Source organism: Paramisgurnus dabryanus, chromosome 21, assembly GCF_030506205.2.
Source record: "Paramisgurnus dabryanus chromosome 21, PD_genome_1.1, whole genome shotgun sequence".
NCBI lineage: Eukaryota > Metazoa > Chordata > Actinopteri > Cypriniformes > Cobitidae > Paramisgurnus > Paramisgurnus dabryanus.
Window position 1 is genome coordinate 7,266,180 of NC_133357.1, and position 22,696 is coordinate 7,288,875.

The following is a 22,696-nucleotide window of genomic DNA, read 5'->3' on the forward strand; positions in this document are numbered from 1 at the left end:
TCAATTTCTTTTTTAAATGATAAAAATGATAGGGTTTTGTTTCAGAAAATGTACATTTGAATCACAATGAAGATGTAAAACCGCTGCGTGACTAAACAGAAACAACTTCCGGGCCGCTAAGCACCGCCCATTGCGTAACTCAGGACGTCCATCAGTTATTTCTATGAGAAGGGCGCCTTTTTTCTACAAACACACACCGACAGGCTCGCTCTTCCTGAAACACACCGATCGCATCGAATTCCTTGTTGTCCTGCTGAATATTTAGCAGAAATGACACATAGGTTAAATGAAAGATGATCCGCGTGTTCGTCTTTGACGGTTGGTGATTTAATGGCACATTTGATATGCAAATATCCTCGTGCAGGTATTATTATTAAAGCATCTTCTATGATATGATGTAAAGGCAGGCCGTTTATCATCAGACGTCATGTGATACCTGCACAGGTGGGCTGACCACTGCGTAACGTTACCTCTGCTGATCTTCACACCTGAGCATCATCCGTTTGAAACATGGACCATCCGAATAACAGCAAGAAGACAGAGCCCAGAGTCAATGAGAAGAAATGCTGTAAGTTATTAGTTAATGCTACATAATGTAATGTTTTAATGCATCGTAACTTACTGTACAGTACACTCTAATGTGACCCCTTGATCGTGGTTTTACTACAGTTAAAACCAAAAAACCATACTGTAGTTAAACCATGGTTACCACAAAATAACCATGGTTTTGACAACCATGCTTTTCGAAGACTATGGTTAAACCAAGGTTACTGTAGTAAAACCATGGTTTTGCTAATATTAATCAATGCCACAAAAACATGGTTAATTTTTGTAAGTGACTCCCTCTGTGTTTAAGGGTTTAAGCAAACAGTGGTTATAGTTTATATAGTTTTTCTGTTTGTAATGATAAAGCAACAGATGAATGTGTCACGTAGACTTTGCACTTTTTAAACTTTAACAAAGTAAAGAGTTGGGATTTAACATGTTCACTAAATAAACTAATTTATCTTGATTCGATTGAAATTTGAGCTTTGGGTCCGAACAAAGTTTTTGTGGTATGTAATGCCCAATTCAATGGCATGTTGGGTCCTGTTTCTTATGACATATTTAGTGAAGAAACATTTTTGATTAATAGAGAGATAGAGAGAGAGAGAGAGACCATCATTATATTACAGAAAGTCTGTTATCTGACACTCTGAATGATAGTTTGTCTCCATTTAATTAGTTGTGTTTACTAAGTCAATTCATACTCATATGTTAATTAAACCTCTCACAATAAGTGTTGAAGGACATAACTCGCCCGCTGCAAGCATGACGGCTTGTTTAGAAATGATGTGTTGTTAGTTATCTCAGCATTTGGTTGTCTTAAATGATGATTTCTCTGTTACATGCTCAGATTTTCTTCTTAATCTAGTTTCAGCATCTTAAAATCATTTGAATGATTGCAATATAAGTTTGCTAATAAATTAATGTTATTATTTCAGATTATTTAATGTTTGTTACATGAAGATACATATTTCATAATATAAGCCTCAGGCATCTCTAATGCATAATAGATCCGAATCTGATATTCAGGAAGAGGAAGTGATGACGTAATAACTACATTGCAGTAAAAACAACAGACACTTCCACATCTGTGATGTATTCTGCCCTACAAAGAGAAAAGACCTTAACTTGCTATATCAAACTCCAGAGAGACAGGTTTTTTGCCTTTGTAGGACAGTATAGATGACGCAGATCTTCTGTAATCCTCATGAATGTCGTCATATTTCCACTAACAAACCTGGAACAAAATGAACACGTGAAGTGTTATGAGTATAAACATGGTTACCTGCGGGCCGAAAGGTCATCGGATGTTATTTGACTGGTTTATAGTAATCAGAAAGCAGATCAAAATGATACGATAACTCAAAATGAATAAATAATGCGTGTGTGTTTGTTCTTTTTATTTAGCATGGGCGTCGTACATGACCAACTCACCCACAGTGATCGTATTGGTCGGTCTTCCTGCGAGGGGAAAGACTTATATCTCAAAAAAATTGACACGCTATCTCAACTGGATTGGGGTCCCAACAAAAGGTAAGTGAAACTGTGGAAATATGTTTTCTGGAGGCCTAGACCTTTCCAACGATATATAGTTATGTCATTATGACATCCAAAATATTCAAAGTAAACTTAGGTGACCTGTATACGGGACGGGTGACTGTTAAGGGTTAATTTAACTGAATACATTTTATTGTGGAAGTTATGCTTTTCATTTTAAGTATTTTTTATTATTAACCTATTAATCCATTATGTTTGTTGTTTAATTTTACTTTTCCAAAAATATTATTTTGCATTCAAACAATTCTTGGAGGACCCACAGTAATACCACCACGGACCCCCAAGGGTCCCCGGACCCCCTGTTAAAGACCCATAGTTTAGAGTAAGATAAAATTTTGAGTCGAGCAGAGATTTGTTTTTATTTATAACACAAAAGTATTCATCTGATGTGGCACAGCAAGTGTGTTTGATGTACACATGAATGAATGCTCAGGTCATGAGGAGTGCTGATACTTTTTTTTTAAGAATTTTTGTCATTTTTGATATACTGTTATGAGATCATTTCTATTTGTTTTACTCTGGATTTACTGTACGCACCGGTGCTTTCCACGTGTTTATAACAGTTGTGTCTTTTATCAGTGTTTAATCTGGGTGTTTATAGACGTGAGGCCGTACAGTCATACAAGTCCTACGATTTCTTCCGTCATGACAATGAAGAGGCGATGAAAATCAGGAAGTAAGTTTACAATTCTCTTTTACAGTAACATAAGATCTGTCCAAGTCCAACCTACCCACATATTCAACATCAATGTATATGATTATCTTTTTTCCAGACGAACACAATCAGAATTATATTAGAAAAGGTCCTGGCTGTTCCAAGTTTTATAATGGTAGTAAATGGTGCTTCTGATTTGAACCCCAAAAAAGTGCATTCACAGAAGTGATCCAAATGGCTTCAGGGGGTTAATAAAGGCTTCTGAAGGCAATCGATGTGATTTTGTTAGAAAAATATCTTTTGTAGGACATCACGTACACGTGGCCATGAACATCGGTTGCCCTCAGAAGACCTTTATTAACCTCTTGGAGGCGTGTGGATTTTAGGCTTCAAAGCACCATTTGCTACCATTATAAAGCTGGGAACAGCCAGGACATTTTTTAATATAACTCCGTTTGTGTTTGTCTGAAAAAGATAGTCATACACTGCAAAAAATGATTTTTAAGAAAAAAATTCAGTAAAAAATATAAAAAAATTCTTAAATTAAAATGCTTTTTCTTGATGAGGAAAACAACCCAAGAAAATAAGTCTCGTTTTTAGACCAAAAATATCAAATTTAAGTGATTTTGTGCATAAAACAAGCAAAAAAATCTTGAAAATTTTTCTGAAACACTAAATTCAAGAAAAATTTGCTTACCCCATTGGCAGATTTTTTTGCTTATTTTATGCATAAAATCAAGATTTTTTTTTATTGAAAATAATTTTTTGCAGTGTATACAAAATATCAAATTTAAGTGATTTTGTGCATAAAACAAGCAAAAAAAATCTGCCAATGGGGTAAGCTAATTTTTCTTGAATTTAGTGTTTAAGAAAAATGTTCAAGATGATTTTGCTTACCCCATTGGCAGATTTTTTTGCACAAAATCACTTAAATTTGATATTTTTGGTCTAAAAACGAGACTTATTTTCTTGGGTCATTTTGCTCATCAAGAAAAGGCATCTTTATTTAAGAATTTTTTGATATTTTTACTGAAAACAAGACAAAAATACTAAGAATTTTTTTTCTTGAAAATCATTTTTTGCAGTGTACATTGAGGGTGAGTAAATCATGGGGTAATTTTTAACTTTAATCTAAGAGATCATATTCATCACTGTTTCATCTTCTTCATCATTTCAGTCAAATTAAAATATTAAAAATATTTTTGTCACTGTATTAACTTTTTGCATATCAAATATGCAGACTGAATAGATGATTATATGCATGATGGCGGTCATATGTGATTAAAGTTCAAGGGTGTGATGTCATATTAGAGGTGTCATTTCAATTTCAAACTTCCTCTCCTGGATGGACTGGAGAGGGAGTTTCGAGTAGGAAGCATTCATGTGTATTATGTACAAAGAGCAAATAAAATGTATCATAAGCCATTTTGAAGTGATTGACAAACATTACTTCAGACCCGCAGTATCTGATGCTTTGGAGTTGAATGTGTTTGTAGTCGGTGTCTGGTTATTGCATCTGTATTTAGTCTGGTGTGTTGTCTCAGGCAGTGTGCGATTGTGGCTCTTAAAGATGTGAAGTCGTACCTGAATGAGGAGGGCGGGCAGATCGCTGTAGGTTTTTAATCTTTTTTCAGCTTAACCTTATATATTGTATAATACACAAGAATATCATTTTAATGCATGATTCACTTGCATGTAGTTTATGCATTTATGTAGTGATTGTGTTGTGTTCGTCTCTGGCAGGTTTTTGATGCCACAAACACGACGAGAGACAGAAGGGAACTCATTTTAAGTTTTGCGCAGAGGAACTCGTATAAGGTAAGAGGATCTGTCATTAGTTACTGATTTGTTTTGTTTTACGCAGTCATCCGGTGACACTGCAGAAATGCACATCTTGATCTCACATCTGATGCTTTGAGTTTCAATTAAAACATTCATGTTAAACTACCTTTACCATATTGAAAACTCAGTGTTAGTAGGGCTCGCAAAATCGCTAGCTCGACGTCCCAGGGCTATTGTAAATTCCTGTCAGGCTACCAAAATATATCTGCCCATCAGGCTATCTTGGGGAGGAAAAAAGATTTTAATGTTTTTACATTGTCTCAGATTTAGTTAGGTATTTATATTGTATGTAATTCAACGTCCTCTTGTCAGTCATTATCTTCAAATAGAAAGTGAAACTGTCAGGAAATGAAGTGAAAGCATAATAAAAAGCCATTATTCCTTTAATGTTCACGTCTGATATGCACATATTTATTAAAAATAACCTGTGTTATAATACATTCATATAATATTTCAGTAATATAATAATTTAATTATTCTGATGTTAGGGGAACTCTAAACTAACCTAAAAATAACATTAGGGGAATGTTAAATTAACCTTAAAATAACGTTCTATTTTCTAAAAGAAAACATTCCTGGCTAACCAAAAACCTTGGAAAAAACGTTCTAGAAACCAAAAACTAACGTTAGGGGAATGTTTTGGGAACCAAACATTTTTAGCTGGGGATTGTCAGGAAGGATTTATCAATATTCTACATTAAACAATGTATTTTTTTATTCGGGTTACTTATATTCATTTCGGGCTACCAAAAATTAAAGAGTGCCAGGGATTTTTAAATTTTGCGAGCCCTGCAGTTTTTAATTTCCAGTATGCTTTACAAAATGTTTCCTGTTGGGTAGAAAATGAAGTCGGACCGGTTTTTACAGTATGATGGTGACGGCTTAACAGCTGTGTTTTTGTTTTTTTGTGCAGGTATTTTTTGTGGAATCACTTTGTGATGATCCAGAAGTCATAGCTTCCAACATCCTGGTGAGTGACATCACATAAATCATTTACATACTGTTGTTAAAAGCACCACTATCAGTGATAAAATGATATTAAATATTATAAATGTAAATTGTGAAGATGTCATGTTGTTGTTTTTATATAGACGTCATGTTTGTGTCCTCTAACTAACGCAACATTCATCATCACACAGGACGTGAAGGTGTCCAGTCCAGATTATCCTGAGCGAGACAGAGAAAGCGTTATGGAGGATTTTCTTAAAAGGATCGAGTGCTACAAAGTCACATATCAACCGTTAGACCCCGACCAACATGACAAGTAAGGTCTTAAATAAGTTCAGGTTTTTATTTTGAGAATCTGTTTCTGGTTGTGTTTTCTTGATGAATAACAGTATTCCATCTTACTGTGATTAAAAACACTCACAATGTAAAAACATTTAAGTGTCCAACAGAGGGCGTATGTGCACCTTATAAATTCCCTTATACGTTACCATTTCTAATGTAAAAGATTTGCAGAATTGATTTATTTAATGTTGGTCGTAAATTCCTGTCGTACAGTAGGTTTAGGTTATCAGGTTAAATATTATTTGGCCATTGACTGATTCATCCAAGATCTCTGTACAGTCTTAAACTAAATCCTTTGGACGCTCAAAGACATTTCAGAAATTCCTCTGGCAGGATTTCTTAACTTATCTGGAATAATGGAGTTGAGATATTAAGCTGTTTTCGATTAATGTTTTGTGGCCGCTGGATTATGAGTGTTTCTAGTTTGTCACTGCATTCAGACTTGAGGATTTACATTAAGTTTTTTGACATAAATGTCTTCGAGATAACAGGCGGCTAAACTGCTCTGGTAAGATCTGTTAAAAGTAAATTAAATGTTTCTATTTCTCATTTAGTTTTACCTCAGTGACTACATTGTTTTAGTAACTGGCAATTATTTTATATTTTTCTTCATTTGGGAACGTTAACTTTAATATGTGTGAACAAAAATATATTTTAATGACTTCCGATCAATTTGACACGTCTTATGATGAGAATATGATGTAAGGAAGAAACGTTTGATAATGTTGTATCTAAAAACAGATTGGCGACTAACTGCAGTGGTAAGATCTGTAAAGTGTTTATTTATCTGTCAATAAATATCTGTTTTAAGTCCTCTATATCATGCTAAAGTCATTATTTATATATTTTATTAAAATGCAATGTTATCTAAATACAATATGTGATGCTGAGGTATTTTTTTAATTAAAATTAACCTCCAGTTTATGTTCTCTGGACACATTTTTTTTTAAATACACACGATTTTTAAGTCTGATTATTTGCATTTAGGCATATCACAATATAGAGGTTAGGGGAACGTTATGGCAACGTTAGGGCAATGTTACCTAAACCTAGAGGGAATTCTCTATTGACGTCAAGAAAACTTTCCTGGGGAACGTTAAGGTATCTGTTCTGGGAACCAAGTGCTAACGTTCCCATAACATTCTGGGAACCAAAATTTTTTAGATGGGAACCAGAAATATAAAATATGAAGTGGTTTTATATACTGTATTAGCATCTAAATGACAAAAGGATAACATTTTAAAATAACATTTCTGTTTCAAATGAAACCGACGGATCATTAAAACATCTTTAACATCTCGCTCTCTTTTCTCAACTCATGTTTTGTTTGTTAGAGATCTGTCCTTTATCCAGGTGATAAACGTGGGTCAGCGTTTCCTGGTGAATCGTGTTCAGGATTATATTCAGAGTAAGATTGTTTACTACCTCATGAACATTCACGTACAGAAGCACTCCATATATTTGTGTCGACACGGAGAGAGCCAACACAACGTCCAGGGCTGCATCGGAGGAGATTCAGAGCTTTCCAGCAGAGGAAGAGAGGTAGAAATAACATGATGTTTTAAGATTATATAGTTTATGTGCTTTGAACAAGAAAATATTTTATTGATGCTTGCTGCAGTATGAGGATGCTGGGCAGTTGCTATGGTGTTCCTCTTGGTTGCTAGGCAGATGCTAGGATGTCCTGTGTGCTCTCTAGATTCTTACGCATTTTAAAGCTTATTTGTTATTTACCAAAACTGTACCACTTTAATTAACCACAAAACTGTTTCATATGTGCCCTTCATGAACATGGTTAACACACATCCCAGCATGCACTGGGGCAAGTAATGATTGTTAACTTCTTTCCCCTTCTGTGTTAGTTTTCTAAAGGCCTCCGCAGGTTCCTGGAAAACCAGAACATCCCGGATCTGAAGGTGTGGACGAGTCAGCTCAGACGCACCATCCAGACAGCGGAGGAACTTGGCGTCCCGTACGAGCAGTGGAAAATACTTAATGAGATTGATGCTGTAAGTTTTATTGGAACAGCGGGGCTGTTGTTTTGTAAGACTTTACTGTTAGGGAAGCAGGGGTGTTTTTTAGAAGTCAATTTCTGGCAGATGTTTAATGGAGGTGCGTCATATTTAACTCATTTAACACATCTACATTAATTTAGCTCTGATGTTTTCTTGGATAAATTGTGGCATGAGTATAATAACACATGCTCTTTCACTTCCCAGGAAATGAGAAATGTTAGGAAGCAGACATTTTCATTTATTTCCAGACTGGAAATAAAAAAATCTGTTTTTTTCTTTAGTGTAAGAAGTCTTAATTTGAAAAAATATTTGTGCCGGATGTAAATTCTTCAGACTTAAAAAGTGAAGAAATGTGTTTGTGTTATAGGGTATCTGTGAGGAGATGACCTATGAAAAGATAAAAGAAACATATCCAGATGAATATACTCTAAGAGACCAGGACAAATATCATTACAGATACCCAGGTGGAGAGGTACGTACCATAGCTGATACTCATTGGCTGAAAAAAGTAGCCCCCTATACTCTCATTCATGCTAATATAGTCACTTGAATGAGTGAATGAAAACGAGTGAGTGAATTCAGACACTAAGCGCCAGAACCACGGCGGGTGTCATCTTGTGTCGAGACGCGGGAGTTAATTTGGCAACCGCCTGATTGTACGTTCACACTATACACGAATTAAACAAATAAATCACGCTATTCATGCTTAGTTGGACATCTCTAAATAATAAAATTCTAAATAATTCGCCCATGAAATTTGCGGGTAACATTTGCAAGTAAAATTTGCGTCATTCGTGTGTGAAATTTGCGGGTAACATTTGCAGGTAGAATTTGCACGTGAAATTTGCAGTGTAAAATTGCAGGGTAAAATTTGCGTCATTCGCGCGTTAAATTTGCGGGGTAACATTTGGGTCTTTCAGGTGTTAAATTCGCTGGTAAAATTTGCGTCATTCGCTGAGAACATTTGCGTCATTCGCGTGTGAAATTTGCGGGTTACATACGCATCATTCACATGTAAAATTTGCGTCATTCGTGTGTGTAATTTGCGGGTTACATTTGAGTGTGAAATTTGCGGATAACATTTGCATCATTCAGCGTAAAATTTGCGTCATATGCACGTGAAATTTGTGGTGTAACATTTGCGGGGGAAACATTTGCGTCATTCGGGGGCGTGAAATTTGTGGAAAACATTTGCGGGTAGAATTTGCGTCACTCTCCCACGGGTAAAATGTACGTAATTTGTGGGTAAAATTTGTGTCATTTGCGCATGAAATTTGCAGGGTAAAATATGCATCATTTGCGCATTATATTTGCGGGGTAACATTTGCGTCTTTCATGCGTGAAATTTGCGGGTGAAATTTGCGTCATTTGCACGTGAAATTTGTTGATGACATTTGCGTCATTCGCGTTTGTAATTTGCGGGTTACATTTGCATCATTCACATGTAAAATTTGCGTAATTCGTGTGTGTAATTTGTGGGTTACATTTGCGTGTGAAATATGCGGATAACATTTGCATCATTCAGCGTAAAATTTGCGTCATTTGCACGTGGAATTTGCGGGGTAACATTTGAGGGAAACATTTGTGTCATTCTGGCGTGAAATTTGCGGATAACATTTGCGGGTACAATTTGCGCTTAATTGGTTTGCCGCAGGATGTCTGTTACGTCTTATTATGTAAATCACTCGCGCTTAACGCGCATTCACTTCTGGTGTGAACCCACCATGAGCCTCACTGTGAAGGTGTAGCAGCCAGCTGTCAAGTGTACGTCGGTTGTACACTCATTATTGCGGTGCATTATGGGATTGAATTAGTGCACTTGATAACATCCAATAGAATTTTGGACACCACTAAAAAATAGTGCACTATTTAGGGGTATAGAGAGCTAGTTCGGACACAGCCACCGTGTACTTTATCATTACATACATCAAGGATAATCGTGGACAATATGTAAGAAATATATTCCATTAAAATACCTGATGGGTATGTACCATTTATCATACTGATTATGTTTTACATGTAACACCAAAATTATAACTAAACATTGTGTCCAGAGTCCAGACAGATCATTTTTTAGTACTTTATTACAATAAAATCAACTTGTATTTGTATTAAAATAGTAAAGTTACAATGTTTTAATTAGATTAGATTATTTTAATTTCTCTATGATATTCTCATCTCTTGTTGTAGTCGTATCAGGATCTGGTCCAGAGGTTGGAACCTGTCATCATGGAGCTGGAGAGACAAGGAAACGTATTGGTCATCTGTCATCAGGCCGTCATGCGATGTCTGCTGGCGTATTTCCTGGACAAAAGCGCTGGTACGTCACACACACATCATGAAATCATCTACTTTGTGTTTTGTAATATTAACGTCTCAGCGGTGATAAAGATGTCCAGAGCTACAGTGCTTATGTTCTCCTTTTATTGCTCTCCGTGTGTTTGTGATGCAAGCAGAGGTTTTGATATGTGTGCGCTTGTTTTCTACAGATGATTTGCCGTATCTGAAGTGCCCTCTTCATGCCGTCCTCAAACTCACTCCAGTAGCTTACGGTTTGTGTTGTTTTTGAGATATTGTACATTATTACAGATATCAGTAAGCAAGAAAAATATTTCACTCTAGGCTCAGACATTTACACACCAGATAAATAAAATAAAGTTATTGTTTTTATTTGTTACAGGCTGTAAAGTTGACATGTTTGACCTGAAAGTAGAAGCTGTGAATACACACCGGGACAGACCACTCGTAAGAAAACAATCTTATATAACTTCTTATATCTCATATCATTTCGGCGGTGCTTGATTTTACTGCTTTTTATTGTAACAAACTACCAACAGTACCTTTTTAAGCTTATATTTTATTTTAAAGTGATTATTAAATTGTGCATATACATTAGTGCATAAATTCCCTGGGTATTGAGCCCTTGATCTTGATGTTGCAAGCACCATTCTCTACTAATCAAGCTACAGGAACCACCAACAGTCCACTAAGACCCTGTTTACACCTGGTATTAAAGGATTCATCCACTTTTATTAGGGCTGCAACTAATGATTATTTTCATAATCGGTCGATTATTTTTCTGATTAATCGACTAATCGGATAAAAAAATTCTCAATTAGAGTTTTTTTCTTATTGAAGCTAAATAAGACACTAAATTAAGGTATTCATGTGTAGTGTACTTTAAAAAATTCTAAAGCCACACATTACTACAGAGGTTTACTAATATAATCTTTTTGATTTTGATATTTTAAGCCTTAAAAAATAACACTCAAACTAATTTTAATCTTCAACTTTAGACCTTGATGAGAATTAACATGATCCTTCATTAACAAAATAAACAAGCCATTATGATATGAAAGTGATTAGATTAAACTTTATTGTCATTACACAAGTACAAGGCAATGAAATGCAGTTAAGGTCTAACCAGAAGTGGTATAAAAGGTGCCACAGGGTTCCCACAGGTCCTCGAAATCCTTGAAAGTTTGTGAATCTGGGGGAAAAAATTCAAGGCCCTGGGAAGTTTTTCAAAATATATACACATAGATACAGGTCTTTGAAAGTGCTTGAATATATTTTATGCAAGAAGTTTTCTGGAAAAAAATCCATATTATTGTAGTGTAAGATAATATCATAACAACTCTAGACTTTTATAGATGCTTTAAATGCGAATGTTGATTAGGGATGGGTACCGAAACCCGGTATTAAACTTGCCCCGGGGCGAAATTATTAAAGACCGTAGTATCAGTAAGATCTGACGCTATCGGTTCTGCTTTCGGTCCTGGAGAAAAAGATAAAAATAAATGTTCTATGTATTCTTGAATAATAATGTTTTCGTGCACATTTTGTCCCACCAAACATTTCTAATTTGAGATAATATTAAGATGTTTGTCTGTGAGATCTCTCATGCGCGCCGCGGAGGCTGTCTGTCACACACACACACACACACAACGACGAGCGTGGCGCATGCATGTATACGCATAACAGCACGAAAACTCCCGCTTAACTCTTTCCCCGCCATTGACGAGATATCTCGTCAATTAAGAGAAAACGCTTCCCCGCCAATGACGAGATTTTCCGTCTTTCCGCAATACCGCTATTATCCACCAGGTGGCGCCCTTCCGCAACTTTTTAAAACCGGAAGTATTGCCCTATGGCAAGCAGCTACATGTCCGTGTCTGTTTTAAAGATCGCGCTGAATGGGATCTCTATGAAAAGTCCGTCATAAAAATGGAATTATATCTGCTTTTTGCTCAAAATATGGTGTTTTTGCAAAAACCTACCCATATTCAAATGCTGATTGCAAAAGAACCACTAAAGGTAGGATGAAACGGTTTTTTTTGTTTGAAAGCAGAGGGTCTGTTCTTTCATTTGGTATATTGTATGTTTATATATTTAAAGAAGAACATTTTCTGGAAGGCATTAAACTTTGGTGAAAATCATGAAAAACGCTGGCGCTGGCTGGCAACTTTTTTAAAAAACGCTGGCGGTGAAAGAGTTAATAACAAGACTGACAATGGCGGATAGAGCAAAACGTTCAAAAGTGCGGTTATACTTTACTAGAGTTGATGCAGACAACGCTCGTTGTCATACAGGTAAGTGCAACAAGATGTTTGCATGTAAGGGGGGAAACACAAGCAATCTGTCAAAGCATCTTTTAAAAGTACATTACGTGCAGACAGAAACTGTGTCCCAATTCAAGGGCTGCGACCTTCTAAGCATACGACCTTAAAAGGTGAGCACTCGGTCTGTCAAGGTGGCAGCCTGAGAAGTCCGCGAAGAGAACTGAAATGAGACGGTCTAATCCTCGGAGGACCCATAATTTGCGTCACCTGCTGCACGCGCCCACCGCGCCTGTCAGGCATGTACTGTATGCTAACATCACGTTGAATCAACGTTGTTCACATCATTTATAATAAATGTACAATATCCCTAATTGGTTACCTTACGTTGAAATTGTGTTGACTTCTTTTGGGAGAAATGACGTTATGCATTCAACATATTTTCTACTTGTTTTAAAATCCCAAATAAAGAAAATTCAGTATGTAAACATTTATTTGGCTAAATGCACAGCACTTCATGTTAGTTTACAAAATAGCCTATAGATAAATATCCTATTTAAAGTATTTTTTCTGCAGCTTTCACGCTGGTGCATTAACAAATATATGTATATTATTTAGAAATGATATCCAAAAACGTATTTGTAATAATGAAATGCAGACACATAATTAACTTAATCATGTGAACATAGGTTCATGATCAAATGTTAACATTGGCCAAAGTACCGATAAGAATACCGTTAAAGTACCGGACCGTTAAGCACTATCAGTAAGAGTAGTAATACCGTTAAAATCTTAACGATACCCATCCCTAATGTTGATTCATACCAAAATGCTTTTTTGCATAGTTGTGTTTGACACATGAAAACATCTCAGGTTACGTATGTAACTGTTGTTCCTTGAGAAGGGAACGAGACGCTGCGTCTCCCTTGCCATACTTCCTGCGTCCCTGTAACGCCGTCTTTGGCAATATTTCAGATAGCGATATACTTCCTGGCTCCTGTGTCACCCTATCTTTGTCGTTAAGTCTCACCATTGGTTGAATTTGATATACACATTCAGATGCACTTTACCCCTGGAGGCGTCCCCAAAGTGTAACCGCAGTGACGCAGCATGAGTTCCCTCGAAAGGGAACTGTAACAATGTATCTTAAAAGTTAACACAATGTAACCTTGCTCTCACTTGAAATGTGTCCCCACATTTATTCCTTGAATTTGAGGGTATTGGACCTGGAAAGTCCTTGAAAGGTCCTTGAATTTGAAGTTTAACTAAGGTGTGGGAACCCTGATATCAGTATTGCATGGGTAAGGATTATGTAAACTGCCAGGTGCGAAAAACCAATATCCAAAAGCTCCTGCTGGCTGTAAGATGTTAAGGCACCACTGTTCTTCATGAACAGACCCAAGATGAGCAAAAAAATCATGCAGAAACTGGAGAGACACTGAGCCTCGCGATGCCATCTTGATATAGATGTGTCAGTCATTGTCCTGTCAGGGTTGCCAGATCTGTGTAATAATACCAGCCCAATTCCCTTCAAAATTGGTCCAAAAGCATCCCAACGACTATTCACAGCACAAATACCAACAACTAATGAACCAAATTTTTCCATCTCTAATCAATAGGAATGCTCTGATCAGGATTTTTGCAGCCGATACCGATTACCGATTTGTTGTCTTTGTTATAGGCCGATACCAATGCCTATTTTTCAAGCTGAAATGCAAGCTCTTTGATGACTGTAACTGTCATCATTTTTTTCTAGAAAAGTAATACCACAGATGTTGCCTTTGTTACATTACTTTCAGTAATTGGGTACATTATTGTTTTAATAGAGAATCAAAAAGGTATTTAATATGCATTTAAAAAGGCTTATGTCTGTTAAAGGTAATGAAAAAAAAATACACACTCTTTACTGTATGAATTATTTCATCGATTAGTTGTTGCAGAAAGGAGGTACTTACATTATTGTCATTATATAAACAGTGACACAAAATGGTGTTAAAAAGTGTTAAAATGAATTATTATTATTATTATTATTATAAGTATCGCCATTATTTTTATGGCAATTAACAGACTTATGAAAAGTATCGTGACAAGTAGTGATGCACCGATGTATCGGCCGCCGATATTTATCGGTCGATTTTTGATGAATTTGAAACCATCGGCAATAGCGCAAGAAAGGCCGATACCGACTGTTTATTAATTAACTGCATAAAGAAATCCATTATATGTAAAAAAAAAAAAATGAGTTAATGTTGTTAATAAAATAAATGCTGAATAGCAAAAACCACCTTTGAAGGTTGTCATGTTGTCTTATTATATTTTTTTAGCTTAATTTGTGTCTCTCTTATTATGTTGGTCAGTTGAATGTTAATTAGATCCAATCCATGTTCAGTAAAAATAATTTGATGCAGAAATAAACTAGCTAATAGAGCAAATGTATAGTATTGTATACAAGTGTTTAATATCGGTATCGGCCAGAAGTTGTCTGTTTAAATCGGTATCGGCTCAAAAAATCCTATCGGTGCATCCCTAGTGACAAGCCTATCCCGGATCAGCAGCGATTCGTCACGCTACCTTCAAAAATCCATTTGAATCGATACGTAAGGCACTGTATTGATGCGTGCATCATCAGGAGTTCATGACAATGTATGGTCATATCGATATTTTAAACACAGCACCCAAAAAAACGCATCTTAATAGCAGGTGTAAACAGCCCCTATATAAGTTTTGTATAGACGGTTTCATCGGAAACGCGTGCGCTGATGCGAAACACGACTCTGGATCTGAACTTCACCTCCGGTTTGGGGTTTTTAATGGTAGTTGCTAAACTGATCTCTTGAACACATGCCTCGTTGGAAAAAAAAAATGTTTGGGTTTCCTAGGTAATCTTTGTTTTTTTTTTGCCTGTTATATAAATAAACTACGTTTAAAGAACTTTGTTGTTATTTATTCTTAGCGGAGTTTACCGGAAGTTACGTGCGGACCACGACAGCCGCTTGTTTATGTTGTTACTGTTGAAACCATCTATAGCAGTATATTAGACCGAGTGAGATTATAGTTTTTATGCAATGTGAGGGTGTCTCGAATGTTTGTTTTGTGGATCTTTGGAATTTGGTCATCGTAGTCGAAGGGTCTTCTAACACAAACACAACTTCACTAAATCAGCAAATGTAGAAAAATCTTTGCAATACTATAAATAATCCCTTCAACTCGATTCATGTTCAACCTGTAATAGAGACCCAGCAAACAGTTTGTGCACCATTTTGCAGACTGTTGTTGAAGGGCATGTAAGGGGGAGTTTACTATAAACACCCTCGCTGTGAAACCACAAGGCTACGGTCACAGACACAATACAGCACTGAGATTTATGTATAATACCATCTCTCTCTCTCTCTCTCTCTCTCTCTCTCTCTTTCTCTCTCTCTTTCTCTCTCTCTCTCTCTCTGAAAATAGCGCTGGCTGATGGTTGTTATTCTCTTTTCTCTTATGGATGAGATCAGCAGTCATTACTGCTTCTGTTTGTCTAGGACGGAGGGAGTTTCCTTGCTTTACATTTTTAAGATGCTGTCCTGATATTTTCAGCAGTCCTATAAAGAAAAACTAAATTATTCTTGTAATAAAGTGAGATACAAGACAATAATTCAAATGCAAAGATGTTAATCATAACATTACATATATATAATTACTGTCAAATAAAAGGCACAAAACTGCGGGGTGGTACCCTTAAGTTTCATTTTGTACCTGTATAGGTGTACTTAAAGGTGTAGCGGAGGATTTTCTCGAATTTTAGAAAAGAACCGCCTTCTTCACTTGCACAAAATGCAATTGCGCAACACTCCTGATTGACAACTAGGAGGACTAATAGTCTTGATGATCCACCCAGAAAAAGAAAATCCTCCACAATACCTTTTACATTAGGGTGGTCCTTATTATGGGTCAATTTTTTTTAAATATTTAACTCTTACCCCTAAATGTGTTAGGATATCAATAAAAACACACTGTGCAAAATTTTGGATTGTTCCTACAATATCTAGAGATTGCTCAAAGCCTTGAATATTTCGAAATCACATATTTTTGCAAATACTGTACCATTTAAAAACGCACAACACGCACAACTTGCTTCTCAGAGGGTAACTTTATTCAAGTTATTTCAGTCTCTTCTGATCCGAGTAACCATATAGCATACTTGATTCGTGTTGCTTCAGCCATTGTCTATTGTGCTTCATTCACATTGAAGTTTTTTTGCTGATAAGTCCATTTCTGCCATAAGTATATATTATAAAAACAATTATACATGCTAGCACAAAGTATCACATAAAACGTGAATGTGTTAACCTTCACAGGTCTTGAGCAACCTCTTATATTGAATTTTTTTTTTCTATTCAAACATATTGGTGGGGAGAGAGCATGAACTTTTAAAAGTTGAAAAATAAGGACCACCCTACAAAACATAATACAATTTTGTACTTTTTTGTGTACATTACTGGATCTATTGAGGACCTTTTAAAGGTACACTTAACTGTTTTGTACCCCTCATTGTTCAATATTTTTTCAGTATTTTACAATGTTCTTACCTCAATTTAGACAAATTAATACATCCCTATTTTTTTCAATGTGTGCACTTAATCTTTGTACAGCACGTAAATGTGTTCGCATTTAGTCTAGCCCCATTCATTCCTTACTGTGGGTTCACACCAGCCGCGTTTGAGGCGTCAAATTTGCGTCTACCGCGTCTAGTTTGCTGCTTGAACATTTTGATTTTTCTCGCTTCATTTGCGCATGAAATTGTATTCGTCAAGACAGTCAAGTCAATTCAATTCAATTCAATTCAATTTTATTTATATAGCGCTTTTCACAAAAGTCAATTGTTTCAAAGCAGCTTTACATAAATAGAAGCAGTGAAAAGCACAGAAAACGACAGATAGCACAACAGAATACATGATAGCATGAGCAGTTAAATTTGCTGCGGCTATGACTCAATATTATAATTGCACGTATTACTAAAGCAACGTATAGAAGAGGAAGCTAGGTAAAGCCCAAAAAGGCTGCCTCCCCGGGGTGAAAAACCCCCTAGGAGAAAAAAAACCCCGGGCTTTTATCCGAGGAAAAATAAGTCCTAGGAGGGAAAAACCCTTGGGAGTCAAGCATAAATTCACGTCATGGGAGGGGCTTCTGCGACTCTGCTCACTTCCTGTAATCACATCACTACTAGAGCAAACTCCTGATTGGTTACCGCGGTACGTTTTTCCGCCAAAGTTAAAATTTTTCAACTCGTGTGTTTCTCGCAGCAACGCTTAATTTGCGCCATTCGCGTAAACTAGACCTGCGAACGAGGCAGAATCGCGTCTGCCCCGCTGCGCTAAACACCTCATTTGCGACACAAGACTTTCGGATGCGTCTTCACTTAACATTGAAATCACTTCGCGCTTGACGCCTCTACCGCAGCTGGTGTGAACACAGCATTAGGATCCAAACAGGGATGATTTTTGAAGCCACCAAAAACTTAGAAGAGCACTTAGTTTCCAGCAATTTGACCTCTGCGTGCAGTGCCATCATCACTCCTGACTACTCCCCCTCTCGCTCAAATTTCCGTCAATATTACTGCGCCCAAGGTCGAAGTGCTCTTTCGCCATACAATTTAGTCCTAATTTTTATCGCCACGTTTTATTTTGTGCCACCATACTTACTCGTGTACGCATCTTCTAAATTCATCTCTGTTTGGATCCTAAGGGATGAATGGGGCTAGGCTAAATGCTAACACATTCACGACGCGCTGTATAAAGATTAAGTGCACGCATTGAAAAAGATAGGTATGTGTTAATTCATCTAAGTTGAGGTAAGAACATAGTAAAATATTGAAAAACTGTGGTGTTTTCCTTTAAGGTGCACAATAGGTCCTTAGATTATAATATTGCACCCCAAAAGGTACAACATTTTACAATCAGATCTGATTGTACCACCCCAGTGACAAAAAAGGTACGGTTTTGCCGTTTTCTGACGGTGTAGGAATTGCTCCTTTTCATGCAGAAAACCCTGACGTGAAATACTTTATCCACATCCTTAATGTTAAATATATAATGTGTTATCAGGGAGGCAGAAAACAGGTGATGCCCAGGACTCTGCTCAGGAGAAACAGCTTTACTCCACTGTCGAGTCAAGATCAGATAAAACGTCCTCGCCTTTTCAGCGTGGGCAATCCACCGCGGCTACCAGTCGTTCCCGTTTTATCATCCACGCGCTTGCCAGGGGCAATGGAGACTGAGGAACTGAATGAAAGCCAGGTTAGTTTTACCCGGTGTGTGTTTTTTAAGCCTTTGATGTTCACTTTGTAAATGTAATTTACGTTGCAAGGCCTGTATGACCGCAATCCCACTGAGAAGAAAAATCCCCTTCGCATTATAATCACATTTACAGGAAGTACCTAAAGCATTAGGAGTTTTAAAATGGTTGTGTAAAATTTGACTGTCCTCCATGTTAATGAGATTGCAAGAATAAAGTAACCTGTGTCTGTCTCATAGGAAATACTGGACTGCTTCGACCCCGGAGACTCAAAAGACGCCGTCCAGCAGTAAAAGCACAAACAAACCAGGAATTGTGAGGCTCCGGATAACGTAACTTATAAATTTTCCACATGTAAACAAGACCTGTTTTCTCCGCTATGCTAAATGCTTGGAGATTTGCCACAAATGTCGGCTGCTTTGTGTAGCAGGAAACCTTTGGTGGTAGTAAAATTCGGTGAAGGTTAAGGTTCAAAACGACTACTATTCATTACACTGTTACACTGATTGACAGCTTGTGAGACCAATAACAGTATCGTATAAAGCCAAACTGATTAGAGTGGGTGTGGCTTGTACAGGTTAATCTGATTGGCTCTTCAGTTTCAGCTAAAATCTGTTTTGATAAACCATTAAGATATTATTTCTATTCTATTTTTGATCGATTCCGCGTCTTGTTTTATCTCATATGCATTACGATTGTTTAGCTTTAAACTCTTTTAATTGATGTTTTAGATGTTAATTGTTTGTGTTGCTTTTGTTTGTGTGTCTATCACAGAGTTGCAGCGCTTTCTAATACAGTAGTTCTTGTTTTGATGTTTGTTAATATTTTATTGAATGTAATGAATGACTCGTGTTTTTTATTATTATAAAATCACCTTTTATAAATCTAAGAAAGGACATCAGGGGTTTTAATAGAAAAGCGATTGTTAGTGAATGATGGTCTTTGATGGAAAATGTTCATTATATGGTTATATGATGGTTGTCAATGTATTTTTACTTATATCCTGTCGATCATTTAAAGCTACTGAAAATATTCCTACATATTTTTAAACACATCCTAAGCTGTGAAAAGATGCATGGAATGTTTCGGGAAATTTGGAGCATTTTAGTTTGTACTTGAGCGTTTTAACTTTTTGGAAGTGAAGCACATGATTTTAAATTAGTGATGTAATATACCTCATGTATACTGAATATTACAGTATTTAGTATTACTGTATTCCAACAAATGAAAGTCTTGTGTCTGCATTACAGTTACCTGCAGCTTTATACTAATTAGGGTTGCAAAGCTTTGGAATTTTGGAAATATTTCAAGTTGGAAACTTAAAGAATTAGAAGAAATTATTTGTCATTTTTGGGTAATTTATTCAAACTTTATCAAAAACAAACATCAACTTTCTCGAGATTTGATTTGTGTGCGACAAATCTCCTATATTCCCGTGTAATTTTTATGGAAGGTTTCCAAATTCCCAGATTTTTGCAACTCTATTTCTAATAGATTTAAGTGAATGTAAATGTGATGACATCACTGGATTGTGTTGGACCAGTAAGTGCCTTCGCATCGCAACCCAAAGTGTAACCAATGCCACAAACGCCGACCTCGCCTGCTGCAAACTAAGTGCTCTTCCGCCATACAATTATCCGCTTAAATAATCGCCACGTTTTATTTTGTGCCACCACACTTACTCTTTAAATAGGGAAAACATGGAAGTGTTTGGTGGTTTCTAAATTCATCCCTGTTTGGATCCTAAGGAATGAATGGGGCTAGGCTAAATGCTAACACATTCATGGCACGCTGTATAAAGATTAAGTGCATGCATTGAAAAAAGATAAGCATGTATTAATTCATCTAAGTTGAGGTAAGAACATAGTAAAATATAGAAAAATGTGGTGTTTTCCTTTAAAACCAAATCTTTAATTTTATTGCATTGTGAAAGAGATTTTAGCATTCTGATTTCTTTGTCAAAACAATATTAATCTTAACTGTAATGTAATGTCATGCAAATCTATTGATACGGCCTCTGGGATCTAATAAACCTCTGATAAAAGAAATATCATGTCTTCCTTTAACTATCTTAGTAATAAAATTAAATGCATGCTTTATTGATGTACATGCATTGTCAGGAAAATTGTCCCAAGCTGTCACTGGGTCAGTACCCTTTGAAATGGTCCTAATATGAACCATTTAGGTACAGATACTTTATACATCTGGTAATATGTACCTCCAAGGTACTAATATGAACTCTTTAGGTATGAATGTATACATTTTGGGTACTGCCCCAGTGATAGACCATTTTTTAAAACATTTTTGTGCTTTGGGTAAAATTTTCTTTATTGTTGACATGTTTTCAATAAAACTAAAGGACAGAACAAACCAGGATAAAGATGTAGTTTTATAAATCTATGATTGCTTTTAAACTTAAATGTGTTTGGGATTCAGTCTGTTTTCAGTCATTTGTACTAAACTGAAGTGAATTCAGATTTTCATACAGTATTGAAATGACACATGGGTGTAAGCTGTTGGCAGTAAATCTCTTGAGTTATATTTGGGAAAGTGCGGTCTGTTGACCACCAAGATAAGTTTGGTTTCAACAGCGGTCTGTATTACACAGTGTTTGTTTCCAGCTTATCCTAAAATTCCAAGGAAAAGAGTTGTCATTCCTATCTAAAATAATGTTTTGAGTTTATATATCAGTGGAAAACTAAACGTTATTCATCTGTTTTCTGCAGTGATTAGTGGATGTTGAATTTGTCACATCCGGAAATTCTGGTGGAATCAAAATAAAACACAGATGAATTCCTCCAAACCTACAACAATAAAAAGAAACTAGTATAAAAACTCACAACTGAGTATGAACAAGTTGTTTACCAGTAACTTACTGTAGACTTAAATGAATGTTATTTACTGGCAACAGTTTGTTCTTAAATGAACATTAAACATTAAATAGTCTTTTATTTACAGAATAAAACTTTAAAATAAAAACGTAATGCGAATCTACAGTAAGTTACTGGCAAACAGCTGCCAGTATTACTGTCATTTCTACAGACATGTGTGGTTGAACTTCTTGCTGAAATGTGATTTTTGTGTATAAGGTCCCAAACACCCCATGCACATGTAAAGTAAATTACAAAATAAAATTCCCATCCATGCCATAGAGGAGCTTGGTTTACCAAAGATGCTTATAGTTAAAGTTTCGTGAACTATTTCTGTTTGACCCTTTTATAGTTCTTTATAAACTTCTTGAATGTGGATATCTTGGTTTGGTTGTGGTTGTTTCTAGTTCTCTTTTCTGTTAAATGTTTCTAATCATGATTTTATGTTAAATAAAAGTCCCTTCTGCCTGCCTGTTTTCACACCCTGTTACAACTGTGCATTAACTCATGTTAACTGTACAACTTCTGATTTGTAAAATGTATTAGTAAATGCTGAAATTATCATGAATTAAGAATAAAGAATAGATGCTGTAGATGTATTGTTCATTTTTAGTTCATGTTAGCTAATGCAATGTTAACAAATACAACCAAGTGTTACCAAGATGTTAAAATCGCAAGTTGGTCCAATGTAAATATTTTTACCTAATGAATAGCAGAACAATATATTTTTTGTTGGCTGAACACAAATAGGCCTACTTAAATATATAGGCTACTTAAAAAAGACTGAATGTCCAGTCAACAAAATAATCGGTAACGCTTTAGATTACAGCCCGGAAAGTACTGGGTAAGTACAGCGAATTTACAGCGTATGTTTCTGTAATTATAGTTTACTTATGAAGTACGTACGTGTAATTATAAGGGAACAATTTATAATATTTGGGGAATAAAGGGGTAACAACCAGCAAAAATACAAATAATATATGCAGTAAAGTACTGCGTAAGTACAGCGAATTTATAGCATACATTTCTGTAATTATAGTGTACTTATACAGTACATACATGTAATTTTAAGGGAACAATTAATAA

The 22,696-nt window shown here is 36.0% G+C and overlaps 1 protein-coding gene across 4 annotated transcripts; it reads left to right on the forward strand.

The window, feature by feature from the left end:
* Nucleotides 1–151: 151 nt before the first annotated feature.
* On the forward strand, nucleotides 152–19,325 carry pfkfb2a (6-phosphofructo-2-kinase/fructose-2,6-biphosphatase 2a). Of its 4 annotated transcripts, none has more exons than XM_065269022.2 (16): nucleotides 152–364; nucleotides 445–568; nucleotides 1,954–2,079; nucleotides 2,683–2,779; nucleotides 4,303–4,369; nucleotides 4,502–4,576; nucleotides 5,514–5,570; nucleotides 5,740–5,864; nucleotides 7,225–7,432; nucleotides 7,753–7,899; nucleotides 8,273–8,377; nucleotides 10,096–10,225; nucleotides 10,395–10,457; nucleotides 10,586–10,650; nucleotides 18,551–18,742; nucleotides 18,980–19,325. In XM_065269022.2, exons 2-16 carry the CDS (start codon nucleotides 511–513, stop codon nucleotides 19,031–19,033), a joined length of 1,569 nt encoding a protein of 522 aa, XP_065125094.1. In that variant the 5' UTR covers nucleotides 152–364; nucleotides 445–510; the 3' UTR covers nucleotides 19,034–19,325. The 4 variants fall into 4 exon arrangements, with proteins under 4 accessions (XP_065125094.1, XP_065125091.1, XP_065125092.1 ...); XM_065269019.2 differs by having other exon boundaries at nucleotides 152–318; nucleotides 404–568; XM_065269020.2 differs by having other exon boundaries at nucleotides 152–318; nucleotides 408–568.
* The last annotated feature ends 3,371 nt before the right edge of the window (nucleotides 19,326–22,696 follow it).

What these genes read in the sequence shown, in the direction of transcription:
- pfkfb2a (XM_065269022.2), top strand. Translation starts at nt 511, where the DNA reads ATGGACCATCCGAATAACAGCAAGAAGACAGAGCCCAGAGTCAATGAG. An exon ending in TACTTAATGAGATTGATGCT is followed by an intron (nt 7,900 to 8,272) that starts GTAAGTTTTATT and finishes TTTGTGTTATAG; the next exon opens with GGTATCTGTGAGGAGATGAC. An exon ending in AGGAACTGAATGAAAGCCAG is followed by an intron (nt 18,743 to 18,979) that starts GTTAGTTTTACC and finishes TCTGTCTCATAG; the next exon opens with GAAATACTGGACTGCTTCGA.